Raw genomic sequence first — 23,218 nt, forward strand, 5'->3', positions numbered from 1 at the left:
ATGTCTACATAGGGTCCTGGTGAATTATAAGTAGTTTAAGTAGTCATAGGTGAAAAGGAAAATTTTAAACAGGAAAATAATAAATTAGTATTTTAAGGTAGTTTGTTTGTCCAATGAATCCATTGGTTGCTTGATATATGATCAAACTGCTCTATGATTGGTCGATACTTTCCCTTGTCGCTGATTGGTTTGCATGTTTGATTGATCATAACCAATATATGTTATTGAAAAGCAAATTGAGATGGATTCAATAGTTATTAGGGATGAGCGAAGACCAAGCAAATTAGGCTAAAACAAGTTTGTGAACTAGATCAGTAAATGAAGTCTTTTTTCACACTATATATATATATATTGCTGAGAAGTTTGCGTACGAAATCATGTTACTAACAGCTTCATTTGAAGTGAGGAAAATGATTGAAAAGGTAAGATAATGAGGACAGTCACGCTATTACATAAATCATTACTCACATGTAGTACAATATGCACCGTATGCTACATATTTTATAATGTTAAAAAAAACTGAAATTAAAGTGTAAAATGTTTTACTATTAATCATGAAGAAATGTGTTGTGTCATACGTAATTGATTTTAAAATGAAACGTGGTTAGTAATTTGATAGTAAACAAAATTATTCTGTGGTGAGCTTCAAATCTGGATATTTTGTTTTAGGGTATTTATGTAATTGTTATGATACTGTTCGCATGCTAAAAATTGAGTCCCCGCTACTCACCTTTACAGTTAGAGAAGTGATTTATGTGAAAATTTGTTTTAATGAAAATTAATTTCACCCTTTAATTTGTTTCAGGATACACATATGGCTTGCTGATGAGTAATTAAAAAGATCCGAATTGTGTTTAAAATTCTAGTGGATTTTTTAAATTGTAGTACATTAAGAATAATTATTACATCATGATTTCTACTGTTTCAAAGTTTTATAGCATACAGTGAGTTTAAGCAGAAGCATCATGAACCTATTTTTACTAGTCAGTCTAGTTACAAAATTCACTTGTTAGAGCTTATCTGGTTTTCTTTACTGAACTACCTGTAGATGGATATTGAAGTATTATTCATCATAAGTTATTGCTTTGCTGCATTTCACATCTTTATTCTATTTGCATTCTGATGATATGGTGAGCCAATCAGAAGTAACCTAATGAAAAGATCGACCAGTGGCAAAATTGACAGAGATTTATTGAATGTCTCAGACCTCATCAATATCAACTATAACGGTGCTGTATAGGCTTTTCGGGCAGTTTGGTTTTTTAAGAACACTAACTGCAGACAATTGATCTCAGCTCACATCGGAAATCTTCTCGAACATCCACTTAAAGAACGCAATGACACGCTTTTGGTCACCACTCTACCATTCTCGGTCAAACAGTCAATCTGAGTGCTTTGTCGATACCTTCAAGTGGGCTCTCATCAAGTCACAAGAGGAGGGTAGGACGGAGGAGATCATGCGGCATTTCTTGAGGTTATACAGAATAACCCTGAGCCCAGGTTCACCAACCGGTATTTCCGTTTGCTGAGTCAATGTTTGAAAGGAAGACTGGAACTGCGTTTGATAGTATGCATCCACAAAGAAGAAGACGAGATTATAAACCCAAGGCGAGGAGAACTGAACGTCAGTTTTATAATAAGTTACTAATGTATACAAGAAACTTTTGACAATGGGGACCTGAGGAAGTAGCGGTGTAGTGTCGGTTGCTATTTCAAGGCAACTCCATTTAGCTAAGTGTAATTCGATATTTATAGCCAAACAAAATAATTTATAGATATGTGGTGAGTAAGATATGAAATGCCCACATAAATACGCTTACATAGAAACAGTCATGGCAAGTAATTAACAAGGTCAAAACGTGACTCAAGAGGAATGGATAAATTGGCCTGTCCGGAATCTGGAATAAGTTATATGGGCTGGACATAGCAACCGATAATACAGCGGATGTCATTGTAAGAAGAGTCGGTGATGTGATGTATAAAATTGATGTTCGAGGTAAATGCCTAACGCAATATCTAAACCACATCCCAGATAGTTGGCTAAATTTGGATTAAGAACCACCTAGCTCGATCTAGATTATTTTACTGATACATTCGGTCTGGAGCAACAAGACCAGTGCAGAAGAAGATTATAAAGAAGACGACGTTTTTCATAACGCCTCCAGTTAAACCCAAGGATCAAGACTTATTTTTTGAGAGGGAAAGGTGAGAAGGTCAATAGATGGCAATCAGAAGTAACCTGATAGACCATTGCATTTCATTGCCTAAGAAATGCTTTAATTTGCTGATTGGTAGACATATATATATATATATTTGTTGATTTTATTCGGTAGCCCAATATACTTTTTCGCTCACTCTTTTGTTTGTGCTCAAGTAGTCCATTAGTGCATATCACATCATGTATCAGTATCAGATTTCGGGCACCGACCGGCACAGCAGTTGTTAAATCTTCTGCTCAAAAATTTATTATTGACTCGATTCACTTTTTATATTGCGAAACTACTGCACTTGGACTAGACCAGTAGTGAAGGAGAAGAAAATTAGGTAGGTTTATTTATGTACCGATTTTTGAATGTCACTGACGCTCTGTAAGCTTCTTGAAATACATTAGATTTGTTATGTCTTAACAAAAAATAAGTGAATGGTAACTGCTAGAAATTATTTATGAACTATTAGTACATATATACCCATTGAATAATTTCAGTAACTATATTATATGTATATTCATATTCCTTTTATTATAGGTTTTCATTTGACATATTGACTACTATTATACGATTTACGATTCCTAAGTCATTCCCAATCTATTAGTTGTGATATTTCACACTCAGAGACACTTTTGGCTTGATCGTACATAATTGTTATTTTCTATTTTATGGTATGGTTTGATATGTTTCTATATAAGGTACGCATGTCTGAAATACATGATTCATACAGTGGAAGCTGAGATTTATGTTCTGGACTCAAACGGACAGGGCTAGGCTAGAAGAACTAATAAGGACTCAGATTTAACTTTAGGCTGTTCGTACTGATTAACGAGTCATAGGTTTGACACAGTGCCAATGTCATATAAGTCGATGTTCTAATTGGAGGTTCTGTCACGTTATTTTTGACAGGGATAAGGACATAACAAAATTTAGTAATATAATCCGTAATTATCTAACCAAGTTATGACTAATACAGCTTTATTTTGCCAGAATTTCCTCAATGCTGCTAATTGGATGAGACGGTTTTCGCCTTTTCTGAGTTTTTGAAGACTTTAACGCATATGCATTTTTCTTCTGCCAGGTAAAATTAAGTTCATTCCGTGCTCTTGCACTAATCATCATAATGTTATGCTACATTAGTAGATAAAGTATTTTGGATCACTTTCTTTGTACTGGTTTTTGACTTGAATATTATACAAACTCTATTTACAATAGTATATAACCAAAAAAAGCACTGCTTGAAGATATGATAACCGTAAACAAAAACATACACTCAACTTATTTTATTTAAATTTTTTAAAAAAATAATGATACATTTTTTAAATTCCATTATTTTGATTTACTTTCAAAACATACTACTTATAATTAGATTGTTTTTTTGATTCAGTAGTAAAATCAGTGTTTTTTTATTTAGTTCTATGGATAAACATTTGAACGGAAAAAAGCAAACAAACAAACTAATCTCTTCGATCTGTAACGTTATTTTTTTATTTTTGATAAAATGATAAACACAATTGTTTAGTGATTTTTAAAAAAAAATTGAAAAAAAGATTTACCGATAAATACTGACATATAACGTTACTTTTTCACGAAGCATTTCGATAACTTTTATATACAATAGAAAGGAGAAACATTACTTGATAAGTAGTCATACTGTAGAGTGGTCTACTTATATCCATATAAGTAGTATAAAGTGATGGTTAGACATAGAATGTATTTTGGCAGAAGACCGATAAGGAAATAAAGCGCAATCGGTAGGAAAATGAATGAACAATGAAATTAGAGAAGATGGATTGATATTTACAGAAGGAACGGTGAAGATTGAAACAATTGATGGTTCTTTTGCAAATTAACTGTTTGTTGTATAGTTATCAGAATTTAATGAAATTTATGTCTAAATACATTCGATTATCCCCAGTCGTGTTTTCGTTCACTACAATACTAGTAACCTTATTAATTAATTCAATAGAAAATTCATTAAATTTAAAGTTTATTGTATATTTAACAATTTCAATAATTTTATAGCTACATTCATGAGTCCGCTCAGTGGTCTAGAGGATAAACGTTCAAGCATAAGACCGATAGGTCTTGGGTTAGAGTCCTGCGAGAGGGATCGTGGATGCTCACTGCTGAGGAATCTCACAATAGGACGAAACGTCCATCCAGTGCTTCCAGGTTTTCTATGGTGGTCTAGCTTCACTTGACTCATGAATTACCAAGATCTCCACAAAACCCATTCTGATAATTTTAATAATTATTTAGTGTAGTATGTGGTATTCTATTGAATTCTGATAGTTTCCCTTTTTTAATTCAGTTTTAACGTTTATTCAGTGTGAAATTTGTTTTATATTGTAATTATATAACTGTTATTAGTAAAAACCCCATTATGTGAATAGAGAAATAATGTTGTACACTTATGATCTCATTAATGATTGAAGTTAGGATCATCGAATTTCCCAGCCGGAAAATTAGCTTCAGATATGAAGTTCCTGGGTTCAGTCCTTAGACGATCATGAGTTCCAATTGTTTAAGAGAAGGGGAAATAACAATTTAACGTACCATATTTGTAAGTGATTGTTTGACGTAAACAGATCATTGATGCAGATAGTCACTATAAACCTCGTATGGTAACTAAGCTTATCGAGCATTCAAAGATAAATATTATATATACTACAAAACATACATGTCTTCCATAACTGTAATCAATTCAGTAGAAATCGTAATTTAGTAAAGTCAATAATTGTAAATACTTATTACGTCAATATTTGTTTTGAAGCAATTATCAGTAGTTAAAAATCGATATTCAAGTGTTTAAATTAAATCACTTTTAACTATGGAAAAAAATCAATTAAACAAACTCTGATGAAACTAATATGTTTAATATCAATTCATTAAAACTTCCGGCTGTGGTTAGTATGGTATACGTTTTATTAGATTAAATTATGTCTTAAAATAAAGAAAAGTTTATCATAGCTGTCATGGAGAACATTGGGTAGAAGGTACAGATTTATGTAATTTTCTACAGTATAATACATGCATATATGTTCACTTCATGAACTTATCTTATAATGGTAGGCAAAGATGGATAGTGACTAGCTGTGGAATCCAGGACGCACATTTAGTCCTATTCGGGACTCGTCAGCTGGATGTACCTGCATCTCAGAGTTGATGTTCACTCTAGGACTCGAACCCAGAACCCTTCGCTTCGAGCGCCATCACGTTATCCACTCAGCTACTGAGTCCTGATAGTCTCTTGCTTGTGCAATGGGGTGAAGTTTAAATTCAAACAAACAATACTAAGTGAATTTTATCCTATGATGTTTTCAGTGAACTGTTGATAAGTTTAACTTCAGTATATGAATGCATTTAATAATTTGGTTTGTTGAAGGTAGTTTATATTGAACCTCATTTTTCTCATGCTATCCCTTACAACTGTATTCAGTGATTGTTTTCGATATTTATAAATGACGTTGATGATGAAAAATTCCAATCACTTGATGTAAATGTGAAGAACTTTTGTTATATATGAATATTCGTCAAGATTAGAACGAATAGCTGGACAAAAATTGGGCACTGAGTGGTTGTATATTTTGCCTTAAAATGATGCTTTTCTTTCTACTTTTAAATTATCCTGATTTTTTACTATCGTGTATTTGACGAGACAAGGTAATTGTTATGTCATTATTTTATAATGTGATTTATGATCATATAACCGCATTTTTGGTAACCTTTAAAAAGTCCTATTTTGGTTTCCAGATTTCAGTTGAAATAAAATAACAATTTTGCACATTTCAGTTTTGACAATTCTGTACGTCAGTCCTGACATTCAGTAGTAAGACAAATACTCAATAAAAGATTAAATGCTTTATGAGAATGTAATGTATTCTGGTCAAAAATAATTGACTAAATCCTAATATGGTTATTTTTTTATCTCAAATATCATAATCAGATACTTTACAAATGGGGAGCTACTTTTTTCCAACGATTCATTTTCTTTAGTATATCATTATTCGTATCTGTCATATGAGAGGATATAACTGTACTCTTATCAATTAATTTTTTTTTAAAATTCGACTGACAAAAACATGTATATTTAAGGATTCTAGTATTTTGGTTTATAAAAGTGTTTGATATTGTATAGTTCGTTTATAATGATTCAGTTAACAATGAAGTTGTTTTTCTTATGTAACACTGCACTACGGAATTCCATACTGGTGTTATTGTAACTACATATATACATGAATTAGGTAAATAAACTATCTAGAGTTTAGTAAAATATTTTTTAATAAGATAATCTGTAGAACTTTTTAATTAGAAATGTGTTTAAAAGTACAAGTAATTGACAAGGTCAGCCCTTATGACCTGTTCGTCGCATAGTATATTTGTTAATTATGGTATTGTAGAGCTTTTATATCTTTGTCTGCCTTCATGTATTCTAGTGTGTTGGCGTCTCGTGCTACGAGAAGATATTCAACAAGAAAAATGTGAACGAAAAGCATAGTTAGTGTCTGATAATATAACACTCTCCAGGCGTTTAGAATATTTTAAATGTCTATCCACAACCATATTCGTAATGACTACAAAAGATTCACGATATACCCTGCTAACTGACTTCAGCACTCGCTTCAAGACAGCAAAATATTTTCTTAAAAATACAGAAAAGAATGATAGATAATATGCAAGAACTTCCAACTCGTAAAAATAAATATCGAGTTATCCTACAATCATGCAGGTTCCTTATTTAATAAGTCAGACAGAAAACGTTCTTTCATAACAAAAAACACGAAAAAACCAAGAGAGATCAGAGGAAAAACTTACACTAAAATAAATAACTTATGACATCATCTTTTTTATCACAGAAAGTCCAATAGTACACTTTTTATGGGATTCCAACCTGATGTTTAAGTCCTATTCATGTCGCACGCTAAAATTAACAGTTTGATATTTAGAAGGATTAAATGTGAAACCATTAACAACAGACTATCATCCAACTACAAGAACTTATTCATTTTAAGGAAATATTGAGAGCTAGCAATCGATGTACGTACAGTGAGATCATTAACATACTAAACAAAAGTATTTTTTGTAGAAGATGGGAGAACAGGCAGAAGAATTGAGAAGAGAAATTTGAAACAAACAACTCCTTGTGCCACACCTTGATGAGTAAAATAATTAAAGGGTGAAATAGATAACATAGTTTGTTCAGGATTTAACTGATAGTGATTTTAATCTACAAACAAGGGAATACAATGTGATTACATCGACCTAGGGAAAGATTCATGCTAATCGTGACAATCACAAAAACTTAATTGTTGGAGTATATCCTCATGGATTATATGAAAACACAAAAGAAGAAGAAATATTCATGTGAAAATGGGTTGTTTTTCTCATGAAATGAAAAAAAAATAAAATGTCCAAGACAAGAATAAATATGATCAAAACTTATGTTGAATAGAATGGTTCGTTTTGTAAAATAGTAATCACATATGTTAGCCAGCAATGAGCGAAATAGACATCAGGCTTTATTGTTATTCTACATTTAGACAAGTCTGTCTAGTTAAAGCACCAATTTGTTGAATTTATGAGATAGACACAATTTATCAAAAGTCAACTAGTTGTTTGTACTTTGCCATATCTCATTCATTACTTTATTCTATAAAATATGTTTTTTTTAAATTCATTGGTAAATTTTTGTTTGATTCCTATATGCTTTTACCTTTGGACTTTTTTTCATAGTTGAGATCGTGAGTCAATTGAAGCTAGACCACCATGGAAAACCTGGAAGCACTGGATGGCCGTTTCGTCCAATTGCGGGACTCCTCAGCAGTGCGCATCCATGATTCCGCCTCTCGAGATTTGAACCCAGGACCTTTCGGTCTCGTGCCAGAGCGCTTAACCACTAGACCACTGAGCCGTTTTAATGAATTATTTAAATGTTATTTTTATGATGAACAGTCATTCATTCATGAGTTTCTTTTAAAAAAACTATGCTTAGTTTTTGACATTTAAGTTACCATTAGAGTTGAAATAGTAGTTTTATTTCATTAGATAAAGTTGAATGGTATGATTGCGTAATGTATAACTAAGTAATAAAACCATTCAAATATTTCATACACCGTAAATCAAATCGAAAAGCTTAATTGGTAAATAATTAGGAATGAAAAAAGTAAACGTTTTTGAGGAAGTAATTATATTGATATTATAGATGTAAGAAAATGGATTTTTCTAAATTAGATGACTATCAGGTGACGAGATGTTTAGAATGAATTTCAACTACATAGCTGAATTTTTTTAAAATCATATGTGTCTAAAAGATTTAATACCGTTAATTATGAAGATATTGATATTTGCTACGAAGGATTATTCAATATCAAGAGGCCTCAGGTAGGGAGTAATAGCTGTCGAAATCTTTTTAGTGTTTAATGGTTTTCTACAGTAGATATCATTTCGTAAAGGAAAGTACCTTCATCATAGCTCACAAAAAACCACTTTTGCTAACTATGAATTTTAGACAATATTTGTAGTCCGGAATTTATGGATGGATGATAGGTTTGAAATATTTATCATGAACAAATGATCATTAACTACAATGATCGGTGAATTTAACATCTTTGTAGCATTGTTTTTAAGTAAGTATATGTCAATGGCTTGATCTCCGAAACAAACATATAACTACTGGTAGAGCAAAACAGTTTGTTTACAGATTTATATTTCTACTCCGAAAAAGGATCATTTAATATCATATTTATTAATTTTCGGAAGAATCAGATGATATCTTGAATAAGAAAAACTTTATCCAATGTGCCAAGAAACGTGATTGCTTCTTATCGTCATAATCATATACTCTTTCCGATCAAAGACTATTTTAGTCAATTATTTACGGTAAAAAACACATCATTTTTAAATTGTTCGGTTTATATAACTATTAAGACTATTAAATTCACTTAGTATTGTTTGTTTGAATCTTCCCATCGATGTGTTAGGACTGCAACTGGTACATCCAGCTGATGAGTCCCAAATAGGACGAAACGCGCGTCCTGGATTCCACTGCTAGCCACTATCCATCTTTGCTTATTAAAACTATTGTTATTATTATTAGTAATAATGACATGATTTACGACGTCCTAGTTACATGGACTGTTGATAATGTAGGATAAAATCAATAATTCAACAAACCAGCATTCTATACAGAAATCTGGCAGAATTAGTCAAGACTGTATAAACTGATTGATAATATCACTAATGAACCTCATATTAGTGGACACCTTTAGCTCTTCATATCATTTAGATCTAAATTATGGATATCTGGGTCATTATGACAGAAAATAAGAATGTCAAGCTTCATTCAAGAAAACCTATGATCAAAAAGCAGCATAACATTGATATGTCACCTTGATTTATTTCTTAGTGTTTTTAAAATATCAATTAATGTGATATTTTAAGAGTTAACTCTTGAGCAGCATTTTTATTACTTTAGTTCGTTTACCATCTCCAAAAGGAAAGAAAGTTTATTTTGCTATATGTTTTCAATATTCCATAGTTAATGCATTTGTTAAGGATTCAGTAACCTTCAGATGCCACTGGATATTGATCAGTCATACTGTATATCAATTTTAGTTATATTTTTATTCGAGCCTATATCTTTGATAGAGTTATGTAATTTTACTGAGTAAAATAAGAATGCTTCCATGATAGTTTTGTATATCTGTTCATTCATTGATAATCTAAGAATTTTTTAGTTCCAGCGAGAACTAGTCACTTGATCATATTTTATATTAGTGAGTATGGATTAAGCATTAATACAAACAAATTGAAAGTCTACTGATTTTTATAGTTTCATACTACTTAAAACATAAGTTTTTAGTTATTGTGTATGTAATGCAGAATCTCAGAGGTTAACATTTGGAAATTTAATCATTTCCCATTGTAAAACATGTGACTGTATGATGCTGAGCTTAGGTTATTCCATTAAACTTATGATTTCGTTGATAAGTGCATTTAGAAAATAAAATGTGCTATAATTTATGTCAGCATCTCAGTAATGCCTGTAGAGAGTATATACTTACTTACTTACTTACTTTCGCCTGTTACTCCCAATGGAGCATAGGCCGCCGACCAGCATTCTCCAACCCACTCTGTCCTGGGCCTTCTTTTCTAGTTCTATCCAATTCTTGTTCATTCTTCTCATGCCTGTCTCTATTTCTCGGCGTAATGTGTTCTTTGGTCTTCCTCGTCTCCTTTGACCTTCAGGATTCCATGTGAGGGCTTGTCTTGTGACGCAATCGGGTGATTTCCTCAAAGTGTGCACAATCCACTTCCAGCGCCTCCTCCTGATTTCTTCTTCCGCTGGAATCTGGTTTGTTGTCTCCCACAGTAACTTGTTGCTGATAGTGTCTGGCCATCGGATCCGAAGTATCTTGCGTAGACAGCTGTTAATAAACACTTGTATCTTCTGGATAATGGCTTTCGTAGTTCTCCACGTCTCCGCCCCATACAGTAGAACTGTCTTGACATTTGTATTGAAAATTCTAACCTTGGTGTCGGTTGACAATTGTTTTGAGCTCCAGATGTTTTTCAGTTGTAAGTATGCTGCTCTTGCTTTGCCGATCCTCGCCCTCACATCTGCATCTGATCCACCGTGTTCATCAATGATGCTGCCCAGATATGTAAAGGTTTCCACATCTTCCAAAGCTTCTCCGTCAAGTGTAATTTGATTGGTGCATATTGTATTGTATCGGAGAGTCTTGCTTTTCCCTTTGTTTATATTGAGACCTACTGCTGTTGAGGCTGAGGCTACACTGGTCGTTTTCTCCTAAATTTGTTGTTGCGTTTGTGATAGAAGAGCCAGATCATCCGCGAAGTCTAAATCGTCAAGTTGCATCCTTCCTGTCCACTGTATCCCGTGATTTCCTCCACATGTTGACGTCTTCATGATCCAGTCTATTACCAGAAGAAAGAGAAAGGGTGAGAGTAGGCAACCTTGCCTTACACCAGTCTTTACTTCAAACGAGTCGGTGAGTTGTCCTCCGTGGACGATTTGACAGTTTAGTCCATCATAGGAGTTCCGTATGATATTGACTATCTTCTCAGGCACGCCGTAGTGTCGAAGAAGCCTCCATAGTGTTGTCCTGTCCACGCTATCAAATGCCTTCTCGTAGTCGATGAAGTTGATGTACAGTGATGAATTCCATTCGATTGATTGTTCCACAATGATACGTAGAGTTGCGATTTGATCTGTGCACGATCTATCCTTACGAAATCCAGCTTGTTGATCTCAAAGTTGGGCGTCCACGGAATCCTTCATCCTGTTTAACAATACTCTGTTGAAGACTTTTCCTGGTATTGAGAGAAGAGTGATGCCCCTGTAGTTGTCGCACTTGCTAAGATCACCTTTCTTTGGTACTTTGATCAGAAGTCCTTTTTTCCAGTCTGTTGGTACTTGTTCTTCGTTCCAAATCTTACTGAAGAGGATGTGTAGTATCTTGGCAGTTGCTGCTACATTTGCTTTCAGTGCCTCTGCCGGGATGTTGTCTGGTCCCGCTGCTTTGCCGATCTTGATTTGTCTAATGGCCATGCTGATCTCTTCAATTGTTGGTGGGCCAACATCGATTGGGAGGTCTGTGGGTGCTGCTTCGATGTTGGGTGGGTTCAGTGGAGCTGGTCGATTTAAGAGTTCTTTGAAGTGTTCTACCCACCTGTTTCGTTGTTCTTCAATGTCGGTGATTACTTTGCCTTCCTTGCTTTTCACTGGTCTTTCTGGTTTACGGTAATCTCCAGCAAGTTTCTTGGTTGTATCATACAGTTGTCTCATGTTTCCCTCTCTTGCAGCCTTTTCCATTGTCATTGCTAAATCTTCCACATATTTACGTTTGTCGGTTCTGATGCTCCTCTTCACTTGCTTGTTTGCCTCTGTGTATTCGGCTTGTGCCTTGGCTTTTTCTGCTCTTGTTCGGCTGATATTGATTGCTGCCTTCTTGTTCCTCCTCTCTTCAATTTTATCCAGTGTACCAACAGTGATCCATTCCTTGTGATGGTGCTTCTTTTGGCCCAGAACCTCCTGACATGTTGAAATGATTGCCTCTTTGATACCTTTCCAGTTGCTCTCCATGGTAGTTCCCTCTCCATTGAGTAGATCATGAAAGGCCTGGAACCTGTTGCTGAAGGCTATGTTGAATTTGTTGAGTTTGTCAGCATCTCGAAGAAAGGCCGTATTAAACTTTTGTGATGTTGTCCGCACCGTTGTCCAGTGCTTCTTGAGTTTTAGTTTCATCTTGGCGACCAGCAAATGATGATCGGATGCTATATCAGCTCCTCTTCTGGTTCTCACATCCTCCATCGTCCTCCTGAACTTTTTGTTGATGCAGATATGGTCGATTTGATTCTGTGTAGTGTGATCCGGTGAAATCCAAGTGGCTTTGTGTATGTTTTTGTGTGGGAATATGGTGCCACCTATGACCAGTTTATTGAAGGCACATAGGTTTGCAAATCTCTCACCATTTTCGTTCCTTTCTCCCACTCCATGTTGTCCCTTGACGTCTTCATATCCAGTGTTGTCCTTTCCAACCTTAGCATTGAGATCTCCCATCAGAATTGTCAGGTCCTTGGTTGGGCACTTCTCGAAGATCGACTGCAGCCTATTGTAGAATTTCTCTTTAGCGTCTTCATCGTAGTCGTTGGTAGGCGCATAGCATTGGATGACGTTCATTGTAATGCCCTCTCTCTTTGTTTTGAAGGAGGCTTTGATGATCCTTGGTCCATGAGATTCCCATCCTATAAGTGCATTTTGTGCTTTTCTGGACAGCATCAATGCAACTCCTTGTGTATGTGGGACATTTTCTTCTTCATGACCGGAGTATAACAGAAGTTCTCCTGAAGACAGTCGTTGTTGTCCAACCTGCGTCCAATGTGTTTCGCTGATTCCAAGCACCTCCAGGTTGTATTTTCTCATTTCTGCAGCAATTTGGAAGACTCTTCCGGTTACATTGTTCAGACATTCCATGTACCTATAAAAATTGTCGCTCTGGTTGTAAGGAGGTGCATCGGCCTCATGACTTTCGAAGGAACTCGGCTTTCATCATGAGACGTCATAATTATTCCTTCTACTCCCAGGGCAGAGTTTAAATGGTTTGAATGATTTTTTCTGGTTAGTGTTTTTTTAGCGAGTTGATTTTCTACGGGATGGGGTCGCTAACCCCATGCCCAACCCTCCTCCTTTACCCGGGCTTGGGACCGACAGTAACCCCCAGAGGAGCTACAGGCGGAGTTGTAGAGAGTATATGTAAGACGTATTATGGAGCCAAAGAATAGAATTTTTCTGGAAGTAAAAAGCGTAATAATCCAAATGTTCAATCATGTTATTTCCAAGTGTTTTTTATGTGACTAAACTTACAGTTAAGATTAAATGAATCACCTAAATAAATAAAATAAACCGTAAATGGAAAATTATGATTGGTATATTGAACAACCTGTAGGGAATTGATATATGACATCGAATGATGTTTAACATAGTGCATGTTACGAAAACATGCTGAAGAGATATATTTCATACGGTGAAAACAAATATCACCAAGTTATATAGGCAACACCCGTTTTAACGTACAGATTTAAAATTAATTGAAATGCAAATCCAACTACTTGTTGATAAGTAAGTAGTGTAGTGTAACCGACACAAGAGTATGTGAATTCAGTATGATGGAGAACTTAGTTGGTGATGATCCCATGAAATTATAAAATTATCATCTTTGTATCATATTAGAGAAAATTTTATTCTAAGACCGTTCATTTCAGATGAATAGGCTTTGAATGGTACAAAGGTCTACCAGTAAGAGATTTTACGCTACCCAACTCATCATCGAAAACTCACGGTCAGTGTTTCACCAAAACCTCAAACAGGATGTTAACGATTGTGTTGCACTCCGTTACGTGTATGTCTCTCCTATGTAAGTGGGAGAGAAATCATGATTTACAATTAGAAATGGATAATTTAATGGCTACGACTTCAAATGAATTCCAAATGTCAAATAAGATTACAGAATAGACAAAAATCTTACTTCTTTGCAGAACATTCGGTTGAGACGGGTCATAAGGGTCGATATCAAATCAGCCTTAGTAGTGCTATAGAAAATTGCTTAAGTGTGTATAATAAAGCTTATCGAGGCCTTGGATTTACGTAAACTGAAATCACTTTCATGTCTTTTAAAGCAGTTTGACTTTAATGTTAACCTATCCTGTTAGCAGTGATTTATTATCCAGCGTGGCTTTCACATCGTTTTGACATCCTCCCCTTTAGAGTTATTATCTTCTTTTTTTGGTGTATGATATCTTAAGAAGTATATGCGTGATCAGAATGTTCGAAATGTATTTGGTAATACATCACATAGTTCTGATAACTCTGGTATTTTCATTGCATTCTATATCTATACTGATAAAGTCTTTAAAAATACCCTTGTTTTTTACTGGATCTGCAATTCTTAATCAAGCTAGTGACTATCTGGACTTAATGGTTTTGGGTTTAACGTACTCACCCTTTGGCAAAATGTACTGTATTTGAACGTCAGTATAAACTTTAACACTGTAGTACATGAATATCACGAGGAAGAGTGCTAAACAGGACAAAACACACGTTTTACATTCTGCGATCATCCACAATCTATCTAACCTAGATATTGTTCATTTTTAGATTTTTCACTGCTATTGACATTATTAGTTCTAGGTGAATTGTTCTGTATGGTAGTTTCTGAGAAGTTGAAGTAATATGATTTGTAATTCTATACAGAAACTAACATGAAAGTATGTTCCGAAGAGCGGGCTATTTTGTTCATACATAAAATCTAAATTTGTAAACCATAGCATACACTCCTAATGATTTGTTAATAAGGATTATTATACACAACTAATACGGTATTAGAAATTCTCCGTGTTATGGAATCGATTAGAATAGTACACTTTTGAGATTTTAATTGGTTGGAGGCTTACATTAAGACGAACTTTTTTCGCCCTAACACAAACCTTATATTCTGAAAGTTTAACCATATATATTTAATAGAAGAAATTAGTTTATGTAATAGAAATAAGTTCTAAACATATCCAGGTGCGCCCTTTTTTCTCTCAAATAATTGTCTTTAACATATAGTTTTGTGAATATTGCAGAATTTCCATGGTTTAAACAACAAACTGATCTAAGCTAGATCAGCATTGATAACTAGAAGGCTCCAGATCCTAGGTTTGATCCTATGTGTAAGATCGTGGATGCACACTGTCGGGGAGCCGCATGATAATTTGTGACATGTCCAGTTTTTTCAGGTTTTGATAGTGGTTTAGCTATCTATTTTTCGAAAAGTCGTCAAAGTTGTTTCACTAGTTTAAGGCAATGAATTTTCCTATGTAACTTCTTAACAATGATTATTGAATTGAGGTCAGTGTTAGTGGGATAACTCTATAAAATACAAATTTAAACAAAGATTATGGGAATGAAAACAAAAATTATTGAACAGCAGGTTTGAGGAGCGTAATCAGAGAAGGTGTGAAAGATTCTTCATCAATGCGGGGCCGAATGGTAATGATAAATTCAAAACACAGTTGGCTCAAAGTGACTTTAGCTGATCGACAAGAAGCTCTGTGTACCTCTTTCATACCATTTGGGGCTTGTCAGCAAGGTATATGTTGCAGACCTAGGTTCACAGTTGACTATCTACTACCATTTACAACCTAACACTTCAACATAATGCACGCGATATCCAGCCACTCAAACTATGCCAACCCAGGAAGAAATATAAAATCAGAATTTTTCTATCTAACGTGTATTTATTTAATTTTGAATTTCAATGCAATCAGTCAATAGAGCATACCTTGGAATATTAGCTTCAGTGTTATTAAATTAGAAAACTGTAGCCACGAAGATGTTTTACAAAATTAATATCTAGACTATAAGAATTTCTAAGCTTCTTTTAACTACATTTAAGAATGGGATAGATAAATGTGCATAATATGAAATCACTGAAGATAAATATGAATATAACAGGTGTTTTATGATATCCAATCTCATAGGTTTACAATTCCATTACTATATTGAACAAGATTAACAATGGATAAGATTGACACTTTTGAGTTATAAATAAAAGTAACCTGTAGAGACGTAGTTAACATTAACCAAATAGAGGCCGTTTTTATAGTCACAGTATGTGGTAAAATAGTGATACTCAAAAGTGACAGAGAGTGGGAGATGAAATTGGCTGGAACTAAAACTTCGATTGACAAAAAGTGACAACTAATAGTGATCCACATTAACATGAAATTTCGGTGAAAATAAAGTAACTGAAAAATAATTTGGCAGAAATGATGATTCTGCGTAAATCACGAGTGACAATCATACTGAAGATGTTTGGTAAATGACCAAAAGCGTTAAGATGATGAGAATGAATTATAAACGTAAGAGAGAGAGAGGAGAAAAAATAGCGATCAGTCATGTTATTTACTTGTGTTACTTATAAGATTAAGGGGTACTGGTAAATACTACACACACAAACTGTAACTGATATTTAAAAAAGAGAGATTTAATCGTGCAGAAGTCTAGTAAAAGTTAGTAATCAACGAGAAAAGTTTCTAACTTCTGTAAATTGTTGATACAATGTGATGTTCATCTATTGACATTACTGAATTATTGCTTCATTACAAAGTTGTTTGATTTTGAAAATGATTACATATATTCTTAAATGTGAAGCTATTTCATTTTAAGATTTTAGTCTGAAACTAGAGTGGAAATAAACACTATTGAGCAACACAATGTTGTATTTAAGATTTGTATCCTTGAGAACTTTAAGTAAATTTTTCTTACAAGGAAAAGTATGTTTATCTGATGTGGTCAAGGAATTTTCGCAAACCTAGTAAGTGAATAGTATATAGGCTTCTTAGTAGGCCTGGTTATAAGAGAACCTAGCATAACCTTAACAAAAATAATATACGACTACACTTTTAGAATCCAGAAATACAATTGTAACATTAATAATAATAATTTCACCTTAAGTACTAAACATACTAATGCAGATTTGTATAAGCTGAAAAATTAATAGTTGTGTGAGTATGAAATTAAAAAGGTTTATCCATTCAGTATTTACTATATTGTTTAATGGAGGTTCCTACGGAAGCGATCATCCAGAAGATACAAGTGTTTATTAACAGTTGTCTACGCAAGATACTTCGGATCCGTTGGCCAGACACTATCAGCAACAACCTACTGTGGGAGACAACAAACCAGATTCCAGCGGAAGAAGAAATCAGGAAGAGGCGCTGGAAGTGGATTGTGCACACTTTGAGGAAATCACTCAACTGCGTCACATGACAAGCCCTCACATGGAATCCTGAAGGTCAAAGGAAAAGAGGAAGACCAAAGAACACATTACGCCGAGAAATAGAGACAGGCATGAGAAGAATGAACAAGAATTGGATACAACTAGAAAAGAAGGCCCAGGACAGAGTGGGTTGGAGAATGCTGGTCGGCGGCCTATGTTCTATTGAGAGTAACAGGCGTAATTACGTTAATGGAGATTCTGTACAAATCATAAGTAGTTTTATCCAAAATAACTAACAATGTATTACGTCCGATTCAAAATCCCTAGAAGTGTAACAATAAGAGATGAAATCCAAAGCTTTCAAGTTTTGTGCTGACCATACTATTTTTAAGTCCTTAAATTCGAGTTCAGTAATTCATAGTCTGTTTCACTCACAATTAAGGTGTTCATTTGTTATCATTAAGTTACTGTCGAGCTCTGAGTTGGTCGATCCAATATATCATGTAATTAGAACCTTAAGGAAATTCATATCAAAGGTGATCATATCTACTTAATGTTGGTTTTAATGCTGTTCGTAACACATGAAAACTCTCACTCTGTTATTACATGTTTATCCAGTTGACGCTGATTATTAACTTTTAAATAGTGAAAAAAAGATGTATAGAATTTAAAGTGTACACTAGTTCATCATAGTATTTCTTTTCTTTCGTAACTTAATTGTAAAAATGTGATACATAATATAATGACATATATTTGATTCCATTGAGGCCGAACGAAATTTATAGAAAAGGATTAGGGGACCTTCAAATTTTCCAGGTTTAGTTTAATCCACTGGACATTTATCTCAGTAATCAATTGTCTTAGATTAACAAAGATGTAAAATCATTATCAACTACACATACTTTTATAAGCGAATTTAGATGATCGCTAACAGTGGAATCTCAGACGCGTGTTTTGTCCTATTTTAGATCCATTAGCTGGGTGTGCCTGGATCCCAGAGTTTTTGTTTTCAACGGGACTCAGATCCAGTGATGTTTGCATCAAACGCCATTACGTTATCAACTTAGCTTATTAGTTTAGATAGCCACTAGCTCATTCATTCGGGTGAAGTTCAATTCATGTGTGTTGATTGTTTGAATCCTCCTTTTGATGTTTAAGACAGGAATTTAATCTCTTCTAGCATACATGCATGCAGTGTGAATTGCCTCGATATCGCCATAAGGTCACAGGCAAATATTTTTGTGAAGAAACAAGTTCCCATCAGAGGTTACATCACAGCTGAAAACGTGGATAGCTTTATGAGAGTGAATCTTCAGATATTCGCATAATTACATGTATGTCAATTAATAATAGTCAATCGAACAGGCTACATTTTTTAGTTAATAAGCATCAAACATTTGAACATATTGATCTCAGTTCTGTAGTTTTTGTTGCACTATTAGCTAACCTTTCTGTAATAGCTACAGTCAGATATGAATGGAAAGAGTTAATCACATACAGAATTTCGTTAAAGATTATGAATAAATAAAAAAATATGTTTAATATATTATCATTTAATTCATATATTAGATATATTTGGACAATAAACCAACTTCAATGAATATGTTTTTATTCATAGTGCACAATTTGTGGACTCATCAGAGAAATGAATTACTGATAGAATGAGAACAAAATCATCCTATATTTTTTGTTAAATCTGTTTACAATTTGAATTCCTATAAGCTCTCTTAAAGAAGTAGAAAAGAATACGATCGCTGGTGAATGCATGTCAGGAAAAAAAGGGAACACAGTCCAAAATTGAAGTGTGGTCAGTAGTGATCAGATGACACTGACAAAGGAAGCTGCAAGGAAAAAAAAGCCGTTTGAAATGGATTTTGATGACAAATAAAAAAAGGTACCGTCGAAAAAGTTTTCGAGTTTGTTATTGTGAAACAAACAAAACAAAATACTGATCAAGTTTATTTTCTTTTTAAAATTAAACATCTAAAATAGGTATTAGATTCAAAGGCATAAAATTATCTTATACGTTTCAGAGAAGAAGTAGTAAAACTTGATAAGTTGATTAGTTAGAACAAAAAAGCAAAAAATGTTCATCCAGTGATCAATGGTTTATCTGATTTTTTTGCAAAAAAAGGAATCCAGAGCAAACACACCTCTTTAGAGAAGACTGACATCATCTCAAAATGAAAAAAAGGGTCTATACAACCGCTGTATAATGAAAGAAAGCACATGCGCCGCACAAACAAAAAAACGTAAACACTTATAAATCTGTATATACGTATAAGTAATAAGGTTTAATGAAAATATTCTCATCCACAAGACAAAGTGAACCGAAAAAAAGTTTAAATCAATGTTTTAATTCTGAGAAGTACTCGAAATGTGCAATAGTACTCCTATAATGGTCATAATTTGTAAAATAATTTCTCATAGACACAATATGAAATAACTTCACTGTTCAACTAGGAAGTCATTCTCTCTGTCTCATGTTGATATATAAATAATCCACCATTTTGACTGAAAGTGATTTCATTAGTTGACTGAAAGTGATTTCATTAGTGCACATTCAATATATATATATATATATATAAGTGGGTGTGGCCACCGTCAAGTAATTTCAAGTTGATTTAAACCTTAAATGAATATTAGATTTCAATAAAATGATTAAGTTAAAGAAGAAAACAGAGAGAGGAGAACAATCAAACTTGCGAAAACGAAGGAATAGAACAACAGACAGTTAAAGAAACAAAAAAAAACACAATCTGTATACCATTAGAAAAAATTATTTGGTAAATATTATCATTATTAGAAAAAGGAAAGGATTAAAAATAAACACAGAACAATTAAGGAATAAATAAATAATACTGAAATTTTGTCGAATGAGAGTTGTTCAAAGGGAAGAATAATAATTAAATAAGAAGGGGGGGGAAACAAATTGAAATGTATCTTGTAAGCGATTTTGTTTAATAGACTGTTTATTTCTTGATTATTTTCTGGACCATTGAACATTATATGTCAGATAATAATAACTCAATATTGTTATCACTAAAATATGGGTAAGCAAAAAAAACAGACAAAGTATATTGTTGAGTATAAAATAATTATATAACAAGAGGAAAATAAATTTTCAAACATTTTATATTTTATATAATGAACTAACCTTGGTTAGACAATTACTGAAAGCCAGGAAGCACAAGACGACCGCTCTAATCTCAAGTGGGAATCTTCAGCAATGTGATTCTGTGATACCACCGAAGGTTGAACCAAAGATATTCAGTCAGTGCAAGCTATGAGGCTAAACAATCTCCATAAACCCTTTAAGCTAATAATAATATATTATCAGTGTGAGGATTTGTGGCGATTGTAGTATTTTTAACAATTGAACTGGAAGCACTGAACGGCCGTTTCGTCCTAGTACGGTATCGTGGATGAGCACTAGTGAGGAGCACCATATTAGGACGAAACGACCTTTCAATGCTTCTAAGCTCTCAATAGTGGCCTAGCTTAGATTGGCTCGTGAGTCCAACTGTTAAAAATAATATTATACTCACTAGTGTCTAATTTTGAGTTATTGCCGGAGTTCTAGAGAGAGAAATCATAATCAATAGAGTTCAATCATGTCCGGTGTGAGGCAGTCACTCGACAATGACGTTAGATGATTACGCAACAACATGAGGTGAAATTAAACTTGTGTACAACTGGATGTCAAACCAGTGGTCTAGAGGTCAGGCGCTAACCCGAAAGTTTTGAGTTCGATCTCCACAGGAGTTTTTGATGTGTACTGGTGAGAAGCCCATATTAGGACGAAACAAAAATGTCTAATGCTTACTAGTTCTCAACTGTTGTCTAACCAAGGTCATTTCATAATGTAAACTCTGAAACTTAACAATCTCCACAAATCCCTCTCACACTGAATACCTTATTTATTTAGAACTTTATTGTCTAAAGACGCGACCTATGCATTATTATTTTACAGCCAACAATATGTTAAGACATTAAAGATATCTGACTGTCTAGTCTAATACAGATGCAGCAGAAATCGAACACAATGTCAAGATTTTGAAGAATCACTGAAAACCAGGAAACCTTTAAATGGATTATTGGAAATAGTTTGAATATAATGTAGACTAGGTGTCAGGAACACCTTCTAAATTACTGTTTCATTGCACTGAACGGTAAATAGTACAATTATTAACAGCGGTAGTGATAGACTGTACCGGACGATGTTGAGTCAGATTTCTACGACAGTATAAGTTGACTGAGTTTTCTCTCCAGTGATAAATGTAACTTTGAATACTCGAATATGACCATATATATATATATATATATATATATATATATATATCAAAGGTCACACAGATGACAGTTAAAAATGGTACAACAAAAAAAAACGTGGATTCTTTGTCAATCTCTAAATACAGACCTCATATATACTTCGTTTATAATTTTATTCACTAGCGTATTGTCTTCTGACAAAGAAAACTTTTTACAATGCGAAGGCCTGACATATTCATTACTGATTCTGACTAATGGTGTTGAAGGAAAGCTTAGGTAATGCTATGACAGGAATCATTAACTTTCAGTATGTGAAATGAAACAATTAGAATTGATAGATATTATTTTAGAAGTCTCTTACTTGGTCACTAAGTACTCTGTATTAGTAAACGCTTTCAATATTTTCATATCACATTAACGAACTCAAAGAGGATCATTGAAAATTAATTATATAAAAACTGTTACGGAATTGGATATTGAATACTAGTCCTGAATTTTACCGGTGAGTGTTTGTCATGGGGAGAAAGCACGAAGCAAGAATACATTACTTTTCATAAGTCTTTACTGGTCGGTCATAGTATGATTGGAAGTGTAATAGCCAATAGGTTACAGCTTTACGAAGAAAATGACTGACAGAAAAACGTAAAATACTATGAAGCAAGCGTCCAGATACGAAGAAAAACCTTACCTTAGCTAATGCAGACTTTGGTGAACGAGATGGTGGTTTTATTCCACTAGGCAGAGGAATAGAAGTATTATTCATCGGTACAGGCATATGAGATTGTCCGCTAACAGAAGGCGGCATTATAGACGGCGCAGGTATACCAGAATTAGGGATTGGTGAATTTCCTGATAAAGGTCGAAGTTTAGATTGAACTTTACCGTGAGATGAAGGTGAAATTCCTAGAGGTCTAGGTAAACTACTAGGATGTTCTAAACTATCCTCTGTAATTGATTCTTGTCTTTTTATCAATTCACAGGTTGGTTCAACGCTTGTGGGAATTTGTTTTTTGTTATATGTCATATCATCATGTGTAGACGTAAATAATGTGTCGGTGGCACTAGGATTGGTATGTCCATTAGTAGTAATTCTAGGCTTCATTTTATCTGGAGTAATAGATGGAGCTTTAATACCACTTGGAGGACGAATTCCAGTTACTGACGCAGAACATGAGATGGGAGGTGTACTCGATGCATTGTTTTTCTACAAAAAAAAGGAACGATTAACAGAGAAACAGTAGATAAATTGCTATCTAATCACCTACCGCCAAAAATTATGGAAATATCCAGAATATAACTAGCCGTTTTTTCACAAATGTACAAGTATAGTTGTTACAAGTTTTATTAAGTTATAAACAAAAAAGATTTATATGGTTGGTTTCCATGGAGAGATTCAATCAGGTTAATGTGAGATAAAGAGGAAATGTGTTTTTAGCTGAAGCGAACAATAGT

The 23,218-nt window shown here is 33.9% G+C and overlaps 1 protein-coding gene across 1 annotated transcript in view; it reads right to left on the bottom strand.

Annotated features, from left to right (window-relative positions):
• Positions 1-22,310: 22,310 nt before the first annotated feature.
• Positions 22,311-23,218, bottom strand: part of Smp_157590 (putative protein VTS1) — a gene marked incomplete at both ends in the record, with an annotated part of 52,693 nt that continues 51,785 nt past the window's right edge. The window contains one exon of the mRNA XM_018795002.1: positions 22,311-22,970. Within this exon, the coding sequence (XP_018649358.1) occupies positions 22,311-22,970 (660 nt within the window). The remainder of the gene's footprint in view (positions 22,971-23,218) is intronic.

The sequence above is a fragment of the Schistosoma mansoni genome, chromosome 1, assembly GCF_000237925.1.
Source record: "Schistosoma mansoni strain Puerto Rico chromosome 1, complete genome".
NCBI classification, from domain to species: Eukaryota; Metazoa; Platyhelminthes; class Trematoda; order Strigeidida; family Schistosomatidae; genus Schistosoma; species Schistosoma mansoni.